This window comes from Setaria viridis, chromosome 1 (assembly GCF_005286985.2).
Source record: "Setaria viridis chromosome 1, Setaria_viridis_v4.0, whole genome shotgun sequence".
Lineage (NCBI taxonomy): Eukaryota > Viridiplantae > Streptophyta > Magnoliopsida > Poales > Poaceae > Setaria > Setaria viridis.
The window spans coordinates 32,497,246-32,516,908 of NC_048263.2; the positions used below are offsets into that span (position 1 = coordinate 32,497,246).

Below are 19,663 nucleotides of genomic sequence, written 5' to 3' on the forward strand. Positions count from 1 at the left end.
TATCGCAGCTTCATAGATCATGAGAAATTGTCGAGGGTCATTTTGCCTATTAAATTTTGGCATCGAGATTGGTTTGTAGTTTGGGGACCACAAAGCGGTTGCAAGCTTATAGATAGTGGGGATCTTGGGTCGGTTGCCACGTAGGCACCTGCTATCGCTGGCATATTGCGCCCAACTAAGCTCAGGTTGCTTGCACATTGCTTGTTAGGTTTGCTACATTTTGCTACCTCAGGGGTTGTGGTTGTGAATTATGCAAGTACTGAAGCTCATCCAACTTGACGGGTCCCTATACTAAGGGTACCCCATGGGAGGTGCTAAAGACTCCAAGCGCGTAAAGAAGCCCAAGGCCAAAACAACACAGAACACCCTGAAGGCGGCCCATATGCCACCCCGACCTATCTCCCGACCTCCCGAGGTCGGACACGAGGGACCATCGTCCACTGTACCACACGAATCAGGGGTGGGACCTACGTGGGGCCTAGAAAGTGCTCCACCCACTCTCTGACCGAGGGAGACCGGCGCCGCACCCCAGCGCATTAATTGCAAGGCATGGTGCTCGTGGCAGCTCCACGCCAACCTATGTACGGGAACACGACTGGCTAGGATGAGCCGACCTCTATCTGGAGATCCAAGGGTGAGGTCACACCCTTCGGACTGTACCAGAATGACCTGAGCGGAGGCCACGCAGCCCGTACACACGCACAGGCGTCTGGACGTCATCATGATCCACCTCTTCGTAATGGCCCATCGGGGTTAGGGTAAAGCGCCCACAGTAGGATTGGTACGCCCGACGTGCAAGGCGGGACCCAGGACTGGACCTCATAGCGTCGGGTGGCCGTGAGGGCGCCTAATAGGTCGGGGAAAGTTGGGATGAGCAGCACGCCTCATCCCGACCGCTGACCAGAGCCCGCCTAACTGCTCCAACTCTGGATATTAGCACCAGTGTCCGTCCCGTTCTCTGCCACGGGGTTGGCGGACGGGATGGAGGCGTGCCCTGGTGCAGGCCACGCCGCACGTAAGCACTCGATGCCGCATAGGAGCAACCCTACCGACTGTGCGGACCGAAACCGACGAAGGAGGACAGGACAAGAGGACCCCACGGGAAGGACCTCACATCGCCAGCTTGGGCAATACACCACCGACCATCCCACGTCTCCTGACCTCCGAGGTCGGGAGACCCCTTCTTTCTCCAAAACTATCACTCGACCCTTGGCCTATATAAAGGGAACCGAGCCTCCTTTCTCCCTCTCTCGATTCCATGACACACACACACACACACACTTGTCGCACGCCCACTTGCGAGCATCCCGTTGTAAACCCCAGTGCACTCGAACCAAGGAACACGACTCCTGCCAAAAACTGGACGTAGAGATCTTCCCGAACCAGTATAATTCCTTGTTCTTGTGTACTAGTGTTGACGGTTGTTAGCACGCCAATTTGTGAACCACAAGCGTACTGATCAATTGTAGCTCTTCCCTTAGAGTATTCCCCCAAGGTTTATCAATTCGTGGAACTTATAGCACAAGGTCTATTTCAACTAGCATTGTTAATTAACTTCGCGTTTATGAAAAATTCAGATCCAATCTACTAAGCATGTATAGACAGATAACACATAGGGCAAAGGTAACCAATCTAGAGCAACATAGACTATGCATATGTTGTAATTCTGAGCATGGATAGCAAAGCAACACAGATATGATCTTAGTAAAAAGCATCTTTAAATCTGCACCGCCGGTCCAGATCCCGAAACCCCCCCACCTTACACAAGAAAGATCTTGTCACGATCACCTCTATCAGCGCAAGCAGGTTAAGGGCATGATCATAAGAACATGTCATACTCATTGGTAGATCAGGCATGCAAATCTAGTCACCATGACCACAAGAACACCCTAGGCAATCTATTATCGATTCATAGATTGAAAATCAAGCAAACCCGATAAAGCATAAAACCATCAAAGGAGGTACTTAGATCGCTAAGAACATGAACACATCTATTACTTCACCATGAATGATTGTACATCACAAGATCACCACCGGGTCCTACGTTGATCTTGGTGACTTCTAGCTCCATGACTCCAGCATGATCTTCCTTGCAGGGTGATCACGCCGGTAGAGGTTCACCTACGTTAGCCTCCGACAACTGCACGACCCTCGGCTCTCCGGAGAGGTGTCCCTCAAGCTCCTTTTGCTTCTTTGCTACTTCATGTTGAGTACGTCGTCTTGGATATCAGGCTCAGTGGATTTTTGGGGGTATTTATAGTTCAGAGAGCGCGTGGCAAAAATTGGAAGGCGAGGGGGCGAAGGAAACCCAAGGCCAATTAGCCTGGACCTTTCTTTTGGCCCCTCGCATCCTGCTTCGTCTCCAAGTCTCCCCTGGTGCTCTGGAATCTTCTTTTCACTTGCATGTGGGCCTGGCACGTCGATAGCTTCAGGATGAGATTGATATTCAATGACTTTCCAAATCTACGCTTGATCTTCTTCGATTCCTCTTTGATCCCGAGCTGGTCCTTGCCATATCTTCATAAAATTAGCCTCTAAGTAACTTCGGAGGATTGCTTGCCAAAGATGGGCACTAGGGGGCACCAGAGGGTGCCAGGCCGGCCTGGGCTCCTCTATGTCGATCGGCCTAGCCCCTTCCTGGGCTCTTTGATCTTCATCTTCGTCTAGTTCGATGCTCGTTCAGTGCTATATCCAAAAATATGCTTTTAAGCCCAATTTCCTGCAAAAATACAACATCCTTCAAAATACGTTGCATATATGAAAAATGATCGGTTTATTAGGTGTAATCAATAGTTTAGGTATTAAATTTATGTCATTATTAAAATAGACAGGGGTAAAAGTGTGTCAATAACGAGCATCAACAACTAGCCATTGGAAGTGAGGAGAGAGCGGTGTATAATCACTAGTCGGTGGTACGAAGCACCAACACAACTCTTCTTGCAATTATGTGAGTTGTTGTTTTGCTTGATTCAACCTCGCTACTTTCTAGGCTACTTGGTGTTGCACTAGTAGTTATTCAACAAGCTTTTTCTTTTGCTTGTTTTAATGTTTCAAGTTGCCTTAATACTATGGCTAACTCTTTCTCACCTACACCGACTTGGTCATTCCTTGTGCTGGGCTCAGGTTGTTCTGGATTCGCAGCCTTGGCGTTAGCTCTTTTTTTCTCGCTCCTTGTTCTGAGGCTGGCTTCAACTCTCTTAAACTTCTCTCTATCATTATTATTCTCTTGTTCGAAAGCAACAAGGCTCTTCTCCTGTACTGCAGGGTCATCTCTCTCACTCTCGGTGGCTCCCTGGGGTACGACTTTCTTTTTCTTTGATTGTGGTATCATGGGTTGTTTCGTGGCTAAGAACATGGTAGGTGCCACTGTTGGTCTCAAATAAATTTGATACCGAACAGTGAAAGAATTACTTTTGGAGGACTACTCTACTTTTCCATTTAAAAATTTAAAAAGTGATCATTCTTTACAATGAGGTAGCGCTCTCCTTTTACGGTAGGAGCCAGCCTACTTTACATTTCGAGAATACTCTTACTCAACTACTACGTTCCTAAAATATGCCGTACAAAAAGATCATCGGGGTCACGTGTTCAAATCGAACTTCTCCACGTGGTTACATTTCTCATGCCACACACCCTCAGAGCTTCTTCTGCGACTTCCCGCTACATGATGATACGACTCCCGAGGCTTGTGGCGAATCTCGTTCACTCGAGGTTGCATCTTTGGTCCGTCTTGTGGAGATAGCCTTCGTGGTCAATCTCGGACGGCCTACAGTCTGCCTTAAATCCTGTAAGAGAAACAAAGATAACCAGACTAGTGGTTGCTATCAGTTCTAAACCAATCGAGGGTTAGTATTCGGTGTGCTCTCCAATTCCATTACCAGGTATAAGCCTCGGGACTTTGGAGATGCAAGGGTTCCTTGCTATTCCCTCCGTCCAGAAATGATAGGCGTATTTTGATCAATCAAAAGTTAAACTTTACAAACTTTGACCAACAATTAGTTAAATTATAAGCATATTTAGTATATAAATTTTGCATCAATATATTTGTACTTAAATTTATTTTGAGATGACATTGAGTTTTTAGCGATTGACATTATATTATAAGAGAAATTAAGAGTCAAAATCTACTTTGAAAGACTTTTCCCCAATTTAAATACGCCTATCATTTTTGGATGGAGGGAGTATCTTGCTTTTGCCTCTGGCCTGCAACCCACGAGGATTATTGCCCAGTGCTTAACGCGTATGTTCGAGGGTTACGTTCGTTTTGGCGATCTCCAACAACTCACTACTTCCTCCGTTTCAAATTGTAGGTTAGTGCAGGTCATTTTGACTCTTCTAGATGCATAGTTTTTATTATGCACTTATGTATACAAACATTTATAAACCTAGAAAAGATAAAACAACCTACAATTGAAAACGGAGGAAACGGAGTTAGTAGATCTAACTATTTTAGTGTTAGTAGATCTAACTATTTTAGTGATGGTGGGAATAGACCAGGTGCTTGATGGATGTAAATGTAAATAGAAGCTATCAGAAATAAGTGAGAGAGTAGCTGTCACTTTCTGCAGGTGTCTGACATGGTACTTTGACAATCTACTAAAAACAAAGGAGGAAGTAGATGTTACTTGCACTTTCAGTGTAGGTGTGACATCGTACAACATTTAGAGCAAGGTTTTATAAACAAAAGAGGGAATGCATGTCACTGTAAGTGTAATGCAGATGTCTAACATGAAAGAACATTTGATAAGCTATTGGAAACCAGCGAGGAAGTGCATATCACTTTTATTGTAACTGCGTGACAACACAGAGCGTTTTTGACAATCTTTTGGAAACAAAGGTGGGAGTAGACATCACCAAAGCATAGGCATCTAATACCACAGATATTTTGACGAGTTTTTGGAACAAAGATTGACTGCACGTCATTTTTAAGGGCAGGTGTCTAAAATCGATGGGTGTTTTGTCAAGCTTTTGAAACCAAAAGAGGGAGTAGATGTCACTTTTATTGTACCTATTCTAGTAGTGTTTTTTGGCAAGCTCGTGAAGGGGGGGGGGGGGGGGGGGGGGGGGGGGGGGGGGGGTACTGTGTACGGTGTACCCTTATCCACCATCTTTTCTCGGTGTTCACTCTTGCAAGGTTCTTCATGCATGTTAATCTAGATGCATGAATACTAGAAAATATTAATTAGCACAACATCATATGAAAGTCCCTTTTGTCACAGAGACAAATTCATTGGCAGGTGAACATTTTCCCCTTTTAACTGGATAAGTATGCACGCATCCCAAATTTACAACCCATCATTTCCTTCAAATTCAGACACTTTCAAATCAATATTTTCTTCCGATTCAGACACTTTTAAATCAACACCCGAACCAAGGTGTGAATTTCCGATGCATAACAAGGAGTCCATTTATCTAGCTTCCAGGTGTGAATTTCATACAGATCGGTGGTTTGATCTTGGCAAGAGAAAGCAACGACGAAGGGAACGTCCATATGCCATCACCGCAGATGAGTCCTGATGCGACCGCCGGCACCAGCAACGTGGCCTCGTTGGCGTCAACCCGGTGCCAGGCAAAGACCACCACGGTCCCCACCACCATGTCGACGGTGAAGCTGGCGCCGACGAGGAACGGCACGGCCATCGCCGTCGGCAGCGGCACGAACCTCCCGTACCGTGGCGGCAGGATGTCCCTCGCCACGTTGGCGAGCACGGCGAGCGCGAAGAACCCCACGGACAGCGGCAGGCAGTGCCTGGGCAGCGCCGAGAAGCCCTGGGCTCCCAGGAGCGCCATGTTGCGGTAGATGAGCGCGTACGGCGCCTTCCAGTACCCGTCCGGGTCGCCGACGTCGAACGCCCTGTAGAAGAGGAGGAAGGTGAGCGGCGTGACGACGCAGCCCATGGCCGTCCCGACGGCCTGCGCGGCGAGCATGGACCGCGGCGACGTCAGGGTCAGGTGCGCCGTCTTGAAGTCGTGCATGAGGTCGGCTGAGATGAGCACCAGCTCCTTGACCAGGCCGCAGCCGACGAGGCCGGCCACGACGCCGTCCTCGCGCCCGGCCCACGCCGCGAGGACGAAGAGCGCGAGCTTGCCGTAGCTGTAACCCATGTTGATGTCCGTGAGCCCGGCGCCGTAGGAGTTGGAGAAGCCCAGCACGGGCGCCAGCGCGTACGCGACCACCACGTAGTACCACCTCACCTGCCGGAACATCATCGGGATGGTGACCACCGCGACGACGCTCATCAGGGCGTACCCGCCGTACGCCAGCCACGCCGGGATGGAGTCCCGGTTGAAGACCTCGTCCCGCCGTAGTTCGTCGATCGCCGCCGCCTTGTCCAAGTCGGCCACTGTATCTCGTTTTGATTAGTGCTGAATATTCAGGTATAAAGAAGGTAGGAATTGTATTTTTTTTTTGCAGTCTCCATTTCTGCTACCTCGGCTGTTGCTGCGTCTGAGTTTCGATCGTTCGTGCATGCTCTTGGCAGTGATGCCGAGGACCTTGACGAAGTGGTAGATGCCATCGCCCATGATCAGAGCAATGCAGAGGAATGACTGCACGGGAGAGCAACCAAAATGGTAAGATGTTCTGCAACATATCAACACTGCGTATTCTGTGCTTACTCGCTTGAAGAATTCAGGTGAAGTAGTATCAAACAGCAAACCTTGTAACCATACAAGCTGGTCATGCTGCTCTCCGGCACGTCGGCCGGATACCAATCCCCCTTTCGTTTACTGATGAGTGGCCACAGAATTCCCCAGGAGAGCATCGCGCCGAGGAGGGTGGAGAGGTTCACAAGGTGCGGGCAGATCATCCCGGCGCCGACGTACGTCATGCTGAAATCGAAGAAGAACCTGTTGACAGGCACAGCCGACGAACGATATAGTTCACAGAGATCGCCATTTTTGCATGATGAACTAGTACGACGAGCGTGACATGAAGGCTATTACGATTGTTTCCAGGCCTGAAGGCCAAACGTAGGGAAGTGAGCGAATCCGCAGACGCTGCCACCGGTGTAGAACCACTGGAAGAAGCTCCACAGGAAGCTGATCCCGAAATACTTCAGAAATGAACGGACTTGCTTCCTGCAGTTAAGTGTCAGTCAAATCATTCAGAATTTCGATTCATTTCTTCCACACAGATGCATACTAATCAGCTCCGTAACACCGATTTAAGCATCGAAACATAGATAATCTCCACACGTACTCTGCATTCTTGTCTCCTTGAGGGGTGTGGAATCCGTTTATAAGAACAGCCGTTGCAGTCCCGCTTGGGTACGTTAGTTTGTAGTCGATGACCAAGACCTGTGAATCAAGTACATTTTCAGCAGTCATTTTCTTTTCAGAACAGGATTCAGAGTCTGTAAAATGAGGCACCTTTCTGAGGGGAACCAAGGTGAGGAGGCCGCCGAAGCTACTGGCGACGAGGAACCCGGTTATCCACCCGACCCCTGGCTCCTTGACGCTCCCCGGCACGTTCCCTGGCGTGTTCACCCCGGCCGCCTCGTACGTCCTCCTGTTCAGGCCCAGCATGAACGACCCGAACCCTGCGCATTAACACCACCGCCCACACCAAACTCACCGGTCACGACACGTCACAAAAGCGGCAATGACGCGCGCGCGTCCAAGCGGCCATGGCAGAGCAGGGCAAGCGATCGAGCGAGCTGAGCTGGCAGGTTTTTTGGCACGTACCGCAGAGCCCCAGGGAGTAGCACGCCACGGCGCAGGTCTGGACGACGGTGTTCTCCTGGCGCGTGAAGGGTCTGGCGGCAGAGGAGCGGATGCCGAGGCGGGCCAGCGCGGCCGTCCAGCCGCGGAGCGCGAGGAACGCGAGCAGTGCGGCGGAGACGTTCATGGTGGGGACGAACCCCGTGGTGAGGTTCAGCTTCATGACGATGACGGTGTACATGGAGCCGATGAGCGCGGCGGCCACCAGGCCCCGCACCGTCAGCTGCTCGCGCCACGGCTGCTGGTGCTCGAGCGCCGCGGCGGCGGCGGGGGACGGCGCAGCCTCGGGCGGCTCGGGCTCGGGCTCTGGCCCGGCGTCGCCGACGCCGATCTCGCCCGAGTGGTCGACCTCCATGGGAGAGTGGCGAGAAGAAGAAATATGAAGTGGTTGTGGCCGCGGCCGAGCCATTACATTAAAAGGGCAATCCTTTTGGTCCTCGGCATTTGCAAACTTTATTGTTGGAGACGAGATGACGTAGAAGCAAATTTATTAAAAGAACGTAGGATACCCTAGAAGAAACGAAATACAGAAAATGTTCATTTCCTCGGAAGGAGACAAGATTTGTGAGCCTGCACAGCCGCAGGCAGGCTTGTTGCAGGGGTGTGGCGTACTAGTGTACAGTTGTTCCAAAACTGAAAGCAAACATGTCAGACGGTCAGCATTTTGTACTTCGATCCGTCCTATAGGTCGTTTTAACTTTTCTACGTACCTAAATATAAATGTATATCTAAATGCCTTTAAATATTTTTGAACCTAGAAAAATTAAAATAATCTACAATTTGAAACGGAGGGAGTAGTTTATAGCACTCTTCCCACTTATAAACAGTGGTGGAGAACGCGTAAGCTCTTAAGTCTGAATGTTAGCAGTAGTGTGGAGACTGAAGACATGTGACATGCCATGCATTTATGGACGTTAGACTTTTCCCTCTGAAAGTGTGGAGTTTACCCTAAGAAACCTACCCAAAATAAGCTAAAAGATATCTGATCTTGTCGATACTAAGAAAACGTTTGTTCCTAAAATCTCCACTACTCATTTCCTCGCTCCATATGGTATGTTCGTACAATACCATTTTGTTGTTGAGCTATGTTCTTTAGAGTATATTATGTGAACTTAGCATATCTGTAGTGACATGCTTGCAACTAATTTTGCATTTGACCTTTTTTTAAGATATGACTTGACATATCTGCACTAGCCCATAAATGCGTGGGTGGTGCATTGGCAACTGTATCCATCTAGGGGGATATTGTCGAGATGATTTCATTATATCTCCATATTTGGGCGGTCGGTGTGGATGTTGTTTTTCTTTGAAAACAATAAATATTAGTAGGTATTTCAACATATCTCGAGTGTATTTACACCATATTTGGTTTATTGAGGTATTATGACTTTTCATGTCTGTATGAGCTAATGTTGCACATAGCAGGTACGATAGAGGTGACCTATCTTATCTTTATAAAAAGTTGTTATCTTTTTTTCTCCATTAGAAATACTAAGGGCGTCTCCAATGGTACAAGTCCGCTGATACCTTAAAGCTGATGTGGGTCCATGTACAAGGCAACTTTGAAGATCGTGTCATAAGAAAGAGTTGTATCGAAAAAATGAGCGAGACTTAGTCTCGTATTTTTTTCATTATTTAGTGAGAAAAAATTAATCATAAACTAGACCATTCGAGACTCCCTGAGACCAGTGGGCTTGTGGGTAGGTTTGGCCCATTGGGCCCTTGGCACCGGTTGCGGCCTTGCGAGGGACTGTGTCATGGCTACCATCACCTCCTCTTCCTCGGTCCAAGGCAGTTGCCGTGGCCGCAGCCGTAACCTCGCAAGCTGTTGGTGGGAAATATTAACAATCCCCTAAAATACCGCTCAAAGAAGCAGACACGAAGGCCCGGGCCCACCTAAGCATGATCAAAGCTCCACCTCGCCTGACCGCGGCCTCAGGGTCGGGAACGCCCGACCTCCCTCGACAAAGCTTCCGCCTCGCCCGACTGCGGCCCCGGGGTCGGGGGCGCCCGACCCCTCGCCACGAAGTTCCGCCTCGTCCGACCCTAAGCGGAGGGGTCGGGCGCGCTGGGGCCCCCGGGGCAGGCACCCCCCTCGGATGCGGTCCAGGTGGGCAAGACAGACAAAATCCTGTGGGTCCCCCCGTCGGCCTCGCCATAAATGCGCCGCAGGCCTGGCGGAGGGAAGGCATGACCGCGCTCCTCACGCAACCCGTCGCAAGTACCCGTGCAAGACCGTACTGCGCAAGCTACAGTGCCGGCGGCTGACTCCCATTCGCCGCAGGGTACTCATGGCTTGCGCCGGCCGGAGCGGAGGAGAGACCGGCCTGTCCTCGGGCCCCGCGCACCCTCGGGTCCCGCGCGCTCGGCAGTAAGGATGTGACGCCCTCTCTCCGGGAGCCGCCATCCGAACGGTGGCATCCACCGTCCTCCCCAACAGACACCAGGATAACGACGGAACGCCTTCATCATGACCCGACGCCTACGAGTGTCGAAGGAGCTATCTGTAGGATGCAACGACAGTTGGCACACGGCCGCCTTCCCCTCCGGCATGCACGCCGGCGTTCGCCAGGGGCCGGCGGAGGCGTCGGGCGCCTAGGAACTTGCTCCTCCTTCCTGCCGTATTTTTTACCATTCTACGCTTTATTCTTTACGGTCCTCTTCACCCGATCTTAGCTGTAACTCTGGCCACCCCCCTTGCGATATAAAAGGAGGAATCCAGGGCCGGAGGGGGGATCGGCTTCTTCTCCCACAAGCCACAGCACACAACGACTCTCCCTGAGAGCACAAGCACGAAAGAGACTTGGGACCAGTCCCTCTCTCGTCGATCTGTAACCCCTACTACAGAACCCCGCGTGGGCAATACGAGCATCCTCGATACTGGACGTAGGGCTTCCCTTGCCCGAACTAGTCTAACCCGTGTCTCCCACGCCACCACCTGAGGCTTTACGCGCATAAAAGAAATTCACTAGTCTAAGTCTTGATCCGCCGATCTTGACAACGACAGTTGGCGCGCCAGGTAGGGGACCTTTGCGCGTACATTCCCAGCCTTAGATGGCCAATTATGATAGTAGCTTTGCTCCGGGCTCCCTGATCTGATTCGGGGGCCTGTACTTCCTTGCCACCGGGGAAGGGATCAAGCTGATCCCTGTCCTCGTCTTACCCGCTCGCTCAGCCGCCCCCGGCCCCGCTGCCGGGACGGCGGCAAACGGCCGCTCGCCCACTGGAAGGACCTCATCAGGGGGACAGCCCTTCGGGCTACGCAACGCCACGGGGGCTTACGGACGCCTCCTGGCACGGTCCATGACTGCGTCGCCCGCGAGCAACGAGCTCATAGGCGCGACGAGGACAATCTCTGACGCTGGCTCCAGCAGCGGGAGTCCCCACCCCTCGCGCGAGTGCCTTGTGGTCGACGCGCACTCCGAGGGATCCAACGGCAATGATGCCGAGGGGAGACAAAGGGCTCCCCCCTCGCACGCCGCAGCTACAACCGGAGCCTTACCAAGGGTCCCGGAGTGCTCTTAGCAACCAGAGGCGCGCATGGGCGCCCGCCAAGAAGTCGAGCACCCCCACCACGAGGGGGGAGCGCGACAACGGGCGCGCGACGTTCAGCAACGCATCTGCGCGGACGAAGAGCGTCCGCAGCTCTTCGCCCGCGCTAGCCAAAACGTCGCCGCCGCGGCGGTGTTGCTCCGACAGCTCCCCGAACCAGCGACGCCCGAGGAGCGACGAGCACGCCAAGAGATGCGCAACCTGCTCGAATGCGCCGCCGTCCAGCAGGCGGAAAGTTCGGCGTCCCGGCGACGTGGGCAGAACGCCAGCCGGGCGACGCTCGACGCGCCCCCGGAAAGGCGGGGGGAATCCGTCCATCAGCCCCCTCTAGGGGCGACTCAGGCCGCGTCCGCCCGACAGACTCCACCACCCGCGGGAGGCGAGGCTCGATCCGTCCACCAGCGCGTCGGCCCCGTCCGCGACGCCTGCGACACCCTGAACGCGCGGAGACGTTCCCGCGCGGACAGGGAGGACGGGGTGGATCGAGGCTACCACGTCCACCGTGGCGGGCGCTACGACAGCGGGGAAGACCGCAGCCCGAGCCCCGGTCCGGCTGGGCCCCGGGCCTTCTCTACGCGCATCCTAAATGCGCCCTTTCCGCCGCGCTTTAGGCAACCCACGAGTATAGCCAAATACTCAGGGGAGACGAATCCTGGAGTGTGGCTCAGCGATTACCGGCTTGCATGTCAAGCCGGCGGGGCGGATGATGACCTGTTTATCATCCGCAACCTACCCCTCTTCCTGGTCGACTCCACGCGAGCTTGGCTAGAACATATCCCTTCGGGACGCGTGCGCAGCTGGAGCGACCTGAAGTAGGTTTTCATAGGAAACTTCCAGGGCACGTACACGCGCCCCGGCAACTCCTGGGATCTCCGGAGTTGTCGCCAGGGGGCGGACGAGTCCCTCCGGGATTACATCCGGCGCTTCTCCAGAAAGCGCACCGAGCTCTCCAACGTCGCTGACGCCGACGTCATAGGAGCCTTCCTAGCAGGGAGCTCCTGCCGGCCCCTCGTCCACGAGCTGGGGCGCCGAGGCCCGCGAACCACGGAGGAGCTCCTCAATATTGCCACTAGCTACGCCTCTGGCGAAGAGGCCGTCGGAGCGATCTTCGAACGCTCCAAAGGCAAGGCGAAACGGGAGGAGCATGCCGACGAAGGCACCTCCAACCGCCAGCAGAAGAAGAAGGGCAAGCAACGGCGTGAGGCCCCCCTCGTGGCCACGGTCGAGCGCAAGCGAGGGCAGCCGCCCCCCGAAGGCACTCCCGGCTTCTTCGACAAGTTGCTCGAGGGACCGTGCCCAAACCACGAGTTCCCCGTGAAGCACGCCTACAAAGACTGTAACCTCATGAAGAGATACTTCGTGGGTAATCCGGTGAAAGGCGACCGGAAGCAGAAGCCCGATGAGGAAAAGAAGGGCAACGAAGAGAAGGAAGACGGCTTCCCTAAGGTCGACGGCTGCTTCATGATCTTTGGCGGCTCCGCAGCGTACGGCACCAAGTGCCAGCAAAAGCTGGAGCGCCGGGAGGTCTACGCGGCCGAGCCTGCGACTCCGGCCTTCCTCGACTGGTCCGGGCCGGCCATCACCTTCGATAGGTCCGACCACCCTGGACGCGTCCGGCATCCGGGGCGTTACCCTCTCGTCGTCGACCCCATCGTCGGCACGACGCGCCTCACCAAGGTACTCATGGATGGGGGCAGCGGCCTCAACCTCCTCTACGCCGAGACTCTCGACGCTATGGGGATCGACCGCTCCCGCCTCCGTCCCAGCAAGGCACCTTTCCATGGCGTCGTGCCAGGGAAGCAGGCGACGCCTCTCGGGCAAATCGACCTGCCCGTTACGTTCGGGACCCCTTCCAACTACTGGAAGGAGGTCCTCACCTTCGAGGTGGTGGGGTTTCGCAGAACCTACCATGCCATCTTAGGACGGCCGTGCTACGCGAAGTTCATGGCAATCCCCAACTACACCTACCTCAAGCTCAAGCTGCCAGGGCCCAACGGGGTCATCACCATCAGCACGACTTTTCAGAAGGCATACGAGTGCGACGTCGAGTGTTGCGAGTACGCCGCGGCCATCACCGTCATGAGCGGCTCGGCGGTCCAGCTTGCGGAGGCCACCAAGGATCGGCCCGACTCCAAGCAGCCGAACATCTCCTTCGAGCCCACCGAAGGTATCAAGGAAGCCCCCCTCGATCCCGGTTGTTCCAACGGAGGGGTTGTGCGGATCAGTGCGGCCCTATCCCCCAAATAGGAAGGTGCGCTCGTCGACTTCCTGTTGGAGGTATGCCCTAGAGGCAATCATAGAGATGATGATATTCCATTTGTATCCATGATTTGTATATTGTGTTCATTGAATATCCATTAAAGGCTACTTGAATTGATTTGCAATTATGTGAATTGTATGTGAAACTCTTTACTTGTATGGTTATTCTAAAGTTATCCCTAGTCGGAGTTCATGTGAGGACACACATGAATATTAGACTAGCACATGTATTAGTTGATGACTATGTTTCACAAGTCATGGACATGGAGATGTTGAACTAATAATGTGGACACATGTGGAGACATGTGGTAGGACTGACCCAACACGAGAAGTAGTTCTCTCTTTAAACAACATATACGCTTTGTCCTTAGACCTGAGATTGTCGCATGTATTCTAGATGTGGATCGACCTACTTAGGGGCTATCAAACGCTACGCCGTAACAGGGTAGTTATAAAGGTAGCTTTCGGGTTTGTCAAGAAGCATGCTATGAGACATGGTCAATCAAGATGGAATTTGCCCCTCTCTGATTGAGAGTGATATCTCTGGGCCCCTCGAGTGATCGGATCCGAAAATGCATGGCCATGCTACGTACGGTTAAGAGTTAACCTACAAAGGGATTCCGAATCACAGGATCGAGAACGAGCGGTCGGCTTGAAGCTAGACCAAATATCGTGAGGCAAAGGGAATAGCATGTATATATATTGTGATGGTTCGTCTGATATGATCTTCGTATGCGTATAGGAGTTGGCACGTCTTGCTAGAGGCCGCTACCGACTATTGGGCCGAGTAGGAGTACTCGGGCCATGTCTATACGTATCCGAACCCATAGGGTCACACACTTAAGGGGCTGGAAGCCCAATTCGGATCTGATCCGAGTTGGATTAGGTTTAGGAGTACTAATGGGCCTCGGATCCAGAGGCCCATCAGGAACCTCTATAAATAGAGGGGTGGGGGCGCCCTAGGGTTTACAGTTTTTTGGCGAAACACACCTGCCGCGCCTCCCACGCCCTCGCCTGTTGCAACTCGCGGATCTAGCAGTCCGGCTTGCGACGCTTCCTCCCTACACGTGTGGATACCTTGGAGGTGTTGCACCTGCAGCACTTGGACGAGCCATCGACGAGCCGCCGACGAGCCACGACGAGCCGACGACGAGCCGCGGCACCGGAGGCGATCTTGCTGTGCACGTGGATGAGCTGCTGAGGAGCTGCTGGACGTGATCGACTACGTACGACTACGTGATCGTCTTCACTGCATCGACGCATATCTACATCTTCCGCACCAGTAGTGCGTCGAGTGGTAATCCCGTGATCCTTATACGGCAGTTCTTCCTGGTTATACGCGGTAGAAATTTTGTTTTGCGCTAGTGTAGCCTACCTCGTATCCCAACAGTGGTATCAGAGCCGTAGCTGCTTAGTTTTGGATTCGGGATGTGTGCATATGGAGATATGCGAGTTCTCTGTTTGATCTATGTCCTGATTTCGTGCCCTTGCTGCATTGGTAGTGTAACGACATACTCCTACCGGTCGGTTTCCGCCATCGGAGTTAAGTGATACACGTAAATCCAGTTGCAGTGAGGGAAGATCAATATGATTGGTCAAATCGAGATCCAGGGTCATACGCCAGGCGCATTAGATGTGCAATAGTAGATGGGATCTACTGCCGGGGTCGGGATTTTGCCGTATGCGTATGCTTCGGTAAATCAGCCGTAACTTTTCGGTACGATCTCGGATCGGGGCGATTTTTATACGAAAATTGATCTACAGAAAAAGTTACACATGAAATTCAACCGCTTCGCCATTTTCGGCGAAATTAGATTCCCCAAATTCGGCTTGGAAGATGGAGTTTCGGACCTCCGAAGTTTGGAACGTTAGGGCGCCTAACTCTGTTTTGCAGGATGTATGTATGTATCTTGTGATCAGTATGGCCCCCTTGTGTATGTGATGCATGTGTGTAACTCATTCGTGACCTGCGTGTCGCGCGTATGGCAACACGGCAGGAGCCATATGTGTTGTCACTTTATTATATTTAATGGTCTGCGTACCAATCTGTGATGATCCAAGCAACTATGTAATCTTCATTACTAGATTCTTTACTAGCTATTAGGCGTAATAGCATGCTCTAGTTCTTGGAGGACTCATCACCAGGAGGATGGTGCACATGGAACATGGAGATGGAGATCACCATGGTGAACAGGTTCTATGGAGATGGAGATCACCATATGAAAACGGGCCATACTGTGTCACAAGCTGTGTGAATGCTATTCTGTTTATGTTTTACTTTCTGCATGTTGTGATGTTAGAAGTAGAACGATCCCTCACAAAGTTTAAGTTAGTATGCCCTCCCAACTAAAACTTGCACCGTCCCATGTCTTGTACAATTAGTGGTGGGTCTATGAAATTAGGGTGCCACTAGTTTTCCTTGACTAGACGGGTTTGTGTCGGACACTTACACGCATAAGGGTTGGTTTGCTTAACAAGGTTATCTTAACGGTTAAGGACCTTGGGGCATAAAGGTTGGGCGCCGAGACATAGAGATGTCACCCAACAACAGGAGTCATATGTGATATGATTAGCAAAAGTTGCTTACCGATCTACCTCGTTTGCTAGCGGTGATGCTAAAGCTCACTAGTAGACTTGTTAGTTGTGGATCCTGAATCACTAAGTTTCAATAGAGGGATATTGATTTTAGTGGGAGTAGATTCTGTTAAAATAGTTTAATGTAATTTGCTCTATCATGGATACGTTTGTCTTAGTGTATTTTGCATTACTTTTGTTGTAGATTAAATGGCACCTAGCAACACCACCACATCGTTTGCTTTGCGTTCGGTCCTTGAGAAGGACAAGTTGAATGGAACAAACTACTCGGATTGGATCCGCAACCTGAGAATTGTTCTCAGGGCTGAGAAAAAGGAAGATGTTCTAGACAACCCACTACCAGAAGAACCTGCTGAGGATGCACCCGCTGCTGCTAAGAATGCTTACAAGAAAGCATGTGATGCTAACCTCGAAGTAAGCTACCTTATGCTTGCTTGCATGGAACCCGAGCTGCAGATGCAGTTCGAAACAAACCATGAGGCGCACGATATGATCGTGGCGCTTAGAGACATGTTCCAAACACAGGCCAGGGCTGAAAGGTTCAATGTGTCTAAGGCCTTTGTTGAGAGCAAGCTAGCAGAAGGCGCAGCAGTAGGACCATACGTAATCAAGATGGTTGGTTACACTCAACGGTTGGAGAAGCTAGGCTTCCCACTGGGCCAAGAGTTGGCCACTGATTTCATTCTTTCGTCTCTTCCGCCTAGCTATGGGAACTTCATCTCGAACTACCATATGCATGGGACGGAGAAGGGTCTGAATGAGCTGTGTGGTATGCTCAAGACAGCAGAGGCTGACATCAAGAAAAGCACTAGTACCAGCCATGTGATGGCGATACAGAACAAGCCCAGCTTTAAGAAGAAGGGCAATTCTTGGAAGAAGAAGGGCAAGGCTGGAACGTCCAAGCCAAACCCACCGCCCAAGATTAAAGCTGGACCTGGACCTGCTCCAGACAAAGAGTGCTTTTACTGTCATGAACTTGGTCACTGGAAGAGAAACTGCAAGCAGTACCTAGCTTCGTTGAAGAACGGCAGAAGTAAGAGTACTTCTACCTCAGGTACGCTTGTTGTTAATGTTATAGACAACATATTTCTCGCTGATACAGTTATTAATTCTTGGGTACTTGATACCGGATCGGTTGCTCATATTTGCAATTCGATGCAGGGAATGATAAGAAGTAGAAGCGTGGAAAGAGGAGAAGTTGATTTCCGCGTGGGCAATAATGCAAGAGTTGCTGCTTTGACCGTCGGGACGATGCAACTCCACCTCCCGTCAGGATTTATTATGGAGTTGAATAATTGTTATTTTGTTCCTAGTTTAAGTCGAAACATTTTGTCTCCTTCATGCTTGATGAAGGATGGTTATTCATTTGCGAGTGAAAACAATGGTTGTGTGATCTCTAAGAATAATATGTTTATGGCTTTTGCACCCATTGTGAATGGATTATTTGTTTTAAATCTTGATGGTTCACCTGTCTGTAATGTAAGTGCTAAAAGGCCTCGGCCTAATGATTTGAGTCCTACCTACTTGTGGCATTGTCGTTTGGGTCACATAAGTGATAAGCGCATGAAGAAGCTCCATTCTGATGGACTTCTAACTTCGTTTGATTTTGAATCATACGAGACATGTGAGGCTTGCTTGCTAGGCAAGATGACCAAGACGCCTTTCACAGGATTTCCTGAGAGAGCAGTAGACTTGTTGGAACTCGTACATAGTGATGTATGCGGACCAATGAGCACGACGGCTAGAGGAGGATTCCAATACTTCATAACTTTCACTGATGATTTTAGTAGATATGGCTATGTCTACTTGATGAGGCACAAGTCTGAAACCTTTGAAAAGTTCAAGGAATTTCAGAATGAAGTTGAAAATCAGCGTGGCAAGAAAATTAAGGCCTTACGATCTGATCGTGGAGGCGAGTATTTGAGCCACGATTTTAGCAATCATCTAAAGAGTTGCGGAATTGTTCCACAACTTACGCCGCCTGGAACACCTCAGAGAAACGGTGTGTCCGAGCGACGTAATCGAACTTTGTTAGACATGGTTCGATCAATGATGAGCCAGTCGGACCTACCATTGTCATTTTGGGGATACGCTCTAGAAACAGCAGCTTTCACACTAAATAGGGTACCATCTAAATCCGTAGTTAAGACACCATATGAGATATGGACTGGAAAGGTTCCTAGTTTGTCTTTTCTAAAGATTTGGGGATGTGAAGTGTTTGTCAAGCGACTTCAGTCGGACAAGATCACACCCAAGTCGGATAAGTGCATTTTCGTGGGATATCCAAAGGAAACTTTGGGATATTATTTCTACAACCGATTAGAAGGCAAAGTGTTTGTCGCTCGGAACGGGGTTTTCCTAGAGAAAGAGTTTCTCAAAGGAGAAAAGAGTGGAAAGACAGTGCATCTTGAAGAAGTTCAAGATGAGCCAATCGGGCAAGAATCAATGAGTGATGCTAACGTAGCAGAACAAGTTGAGATACCCATGGCAAGAGAAGCACCGCCACAACCACAAAGGTCAGCAAGGCTCCGCGAAATGCGAGAAATATTATTGTTGGACAATGATGAGCCTGCGACATATGCAGAAGCAATGATGGACCCAGACTCCGAAAAATGGCAGAGTGCCATGCAATCCGAAATAGAGTCCATAGGAGACAATCAAGTTTGGAACTTGGTTGACCCGCCTGATGGTGTTAAAGCCATAGAGTGCAAGTGGATCTATAAGAAGAAAAAGGACATGGATGGAAATGTTCACATCTATAAAGCACGACTTGTCGCAAAAGGTTTCCGACAAGTTCAAGGTGTTGACTACGACGAGACCTTCTCGCCCGTAGTGATGCTTAAGTCCATTCGGATTATTCTAGCTATAGCTGCATATTTCGATTATGAGATATGGCAGATGGATATCAAGACAGCTTTCCTGAATGGAAACTTAGCTGAGGACGTGTATATGATACAGCCCGAAGGTTTTGTCGATCCGAAAAATGCTGGAAAGGTATGCAAGCTTCAGAGATCCATTTATGGATTGAAGCAAGATCTAGGAGTTGGAACATTCGTTTTGATGAAGTGGTCAAAGGGTTTGACTTCACCAAGAACGAAGAAGAGTCTTGTGTTTACAAGAAGGTTAGTGGGAGCTCTGTAGTATTTCTAATCTTATATGTGGATGACATATTACTGATTGGAAATAACATTCCTATGCTTGAGTCCGTAAAGACTTCACTGAAAAATAGTTTTTCGATGAAGGACTTAGGGGAAGCGGCATATATTCTGGGCATTAAGATCTATAGAGATAGATCGAGAAGGCTTATAGGTTTGAGCCAAGATACTTATATTGACAAAGTGTTGAAGCGGTTCAGCATGGAAGAGGCAAAGAAAGGGTTCTTGCCTATGTCACATGGCATACATCTCAGCAAGACTCAGTGTCCTTCTACTGCTGATGAGCGGGATCGCATGAGTAGAGTTCCATATGCCTCGGCTATTGGATCTATCATGTATGCAATGATAAGTACTCGCCCAGATGTTTCATATGCGCTAAG

The 19,663-nt window shown here is 50.7% G+C and overlaps 1 protein-coding gene across 1 annotated transcript; it reads right to left on the reverse strand.

Annotated features, from left to right (window-relative positions):
- Positions 1-5,284: 5,284 nt before the first annotated feature.
- Positions 5,285-8,106, reverse strand: LOC117833663 (probable metal-nicotianamine transporter YSL16). The gene is made up of 7 exons (XM_072291120.1): positions 7,687-8,106; positions 7,372-7,541; positions 7,202-7,299; positions 6,946-7,080; positions 6,660-6,849; positions 6,438-6,549; positions 5,285-6,344 (listed from the first exon to the last, which is right to left on the reverse strand). Exons 1-7 carry the CDS (start codon positions 8,075-8,077, stop codon positions 5,413-5,415), a joined length of 2,028 nt encoding a protein of 675 aa, XP_072147221.1. The 5' UTR covers positions 8,078-8,106; the 3' UTR covers positions 5,285-5,412.
- Between the last annotated feature and the right edge of the window lie 11,557 nt (positions 8,107-19,663).

Coding starts and splice junctions, on each gene's coding strand:
- LOC117833663 (XM_072291120.1), bottom strand. CDS start 8,077: ATGGAGGTCGACCACTCGGGCGAGATCGGCGTCGGCGACGCCGGGCCA. Junction 6,850..6,945: donor CTTCAGGCCTGGAAACAATC/GTAATAGCCTTC, acceptor GCCTGTCAACAG/GTTCTTCTTCGATTTCAGCA. Junction 6,345..6,437: donor GAAACTCAGACGCAGCAACA/GCCGAGGTAGCA, acceptor AACGAGATACAG/TGGCCGACTTGGACAAGGCG.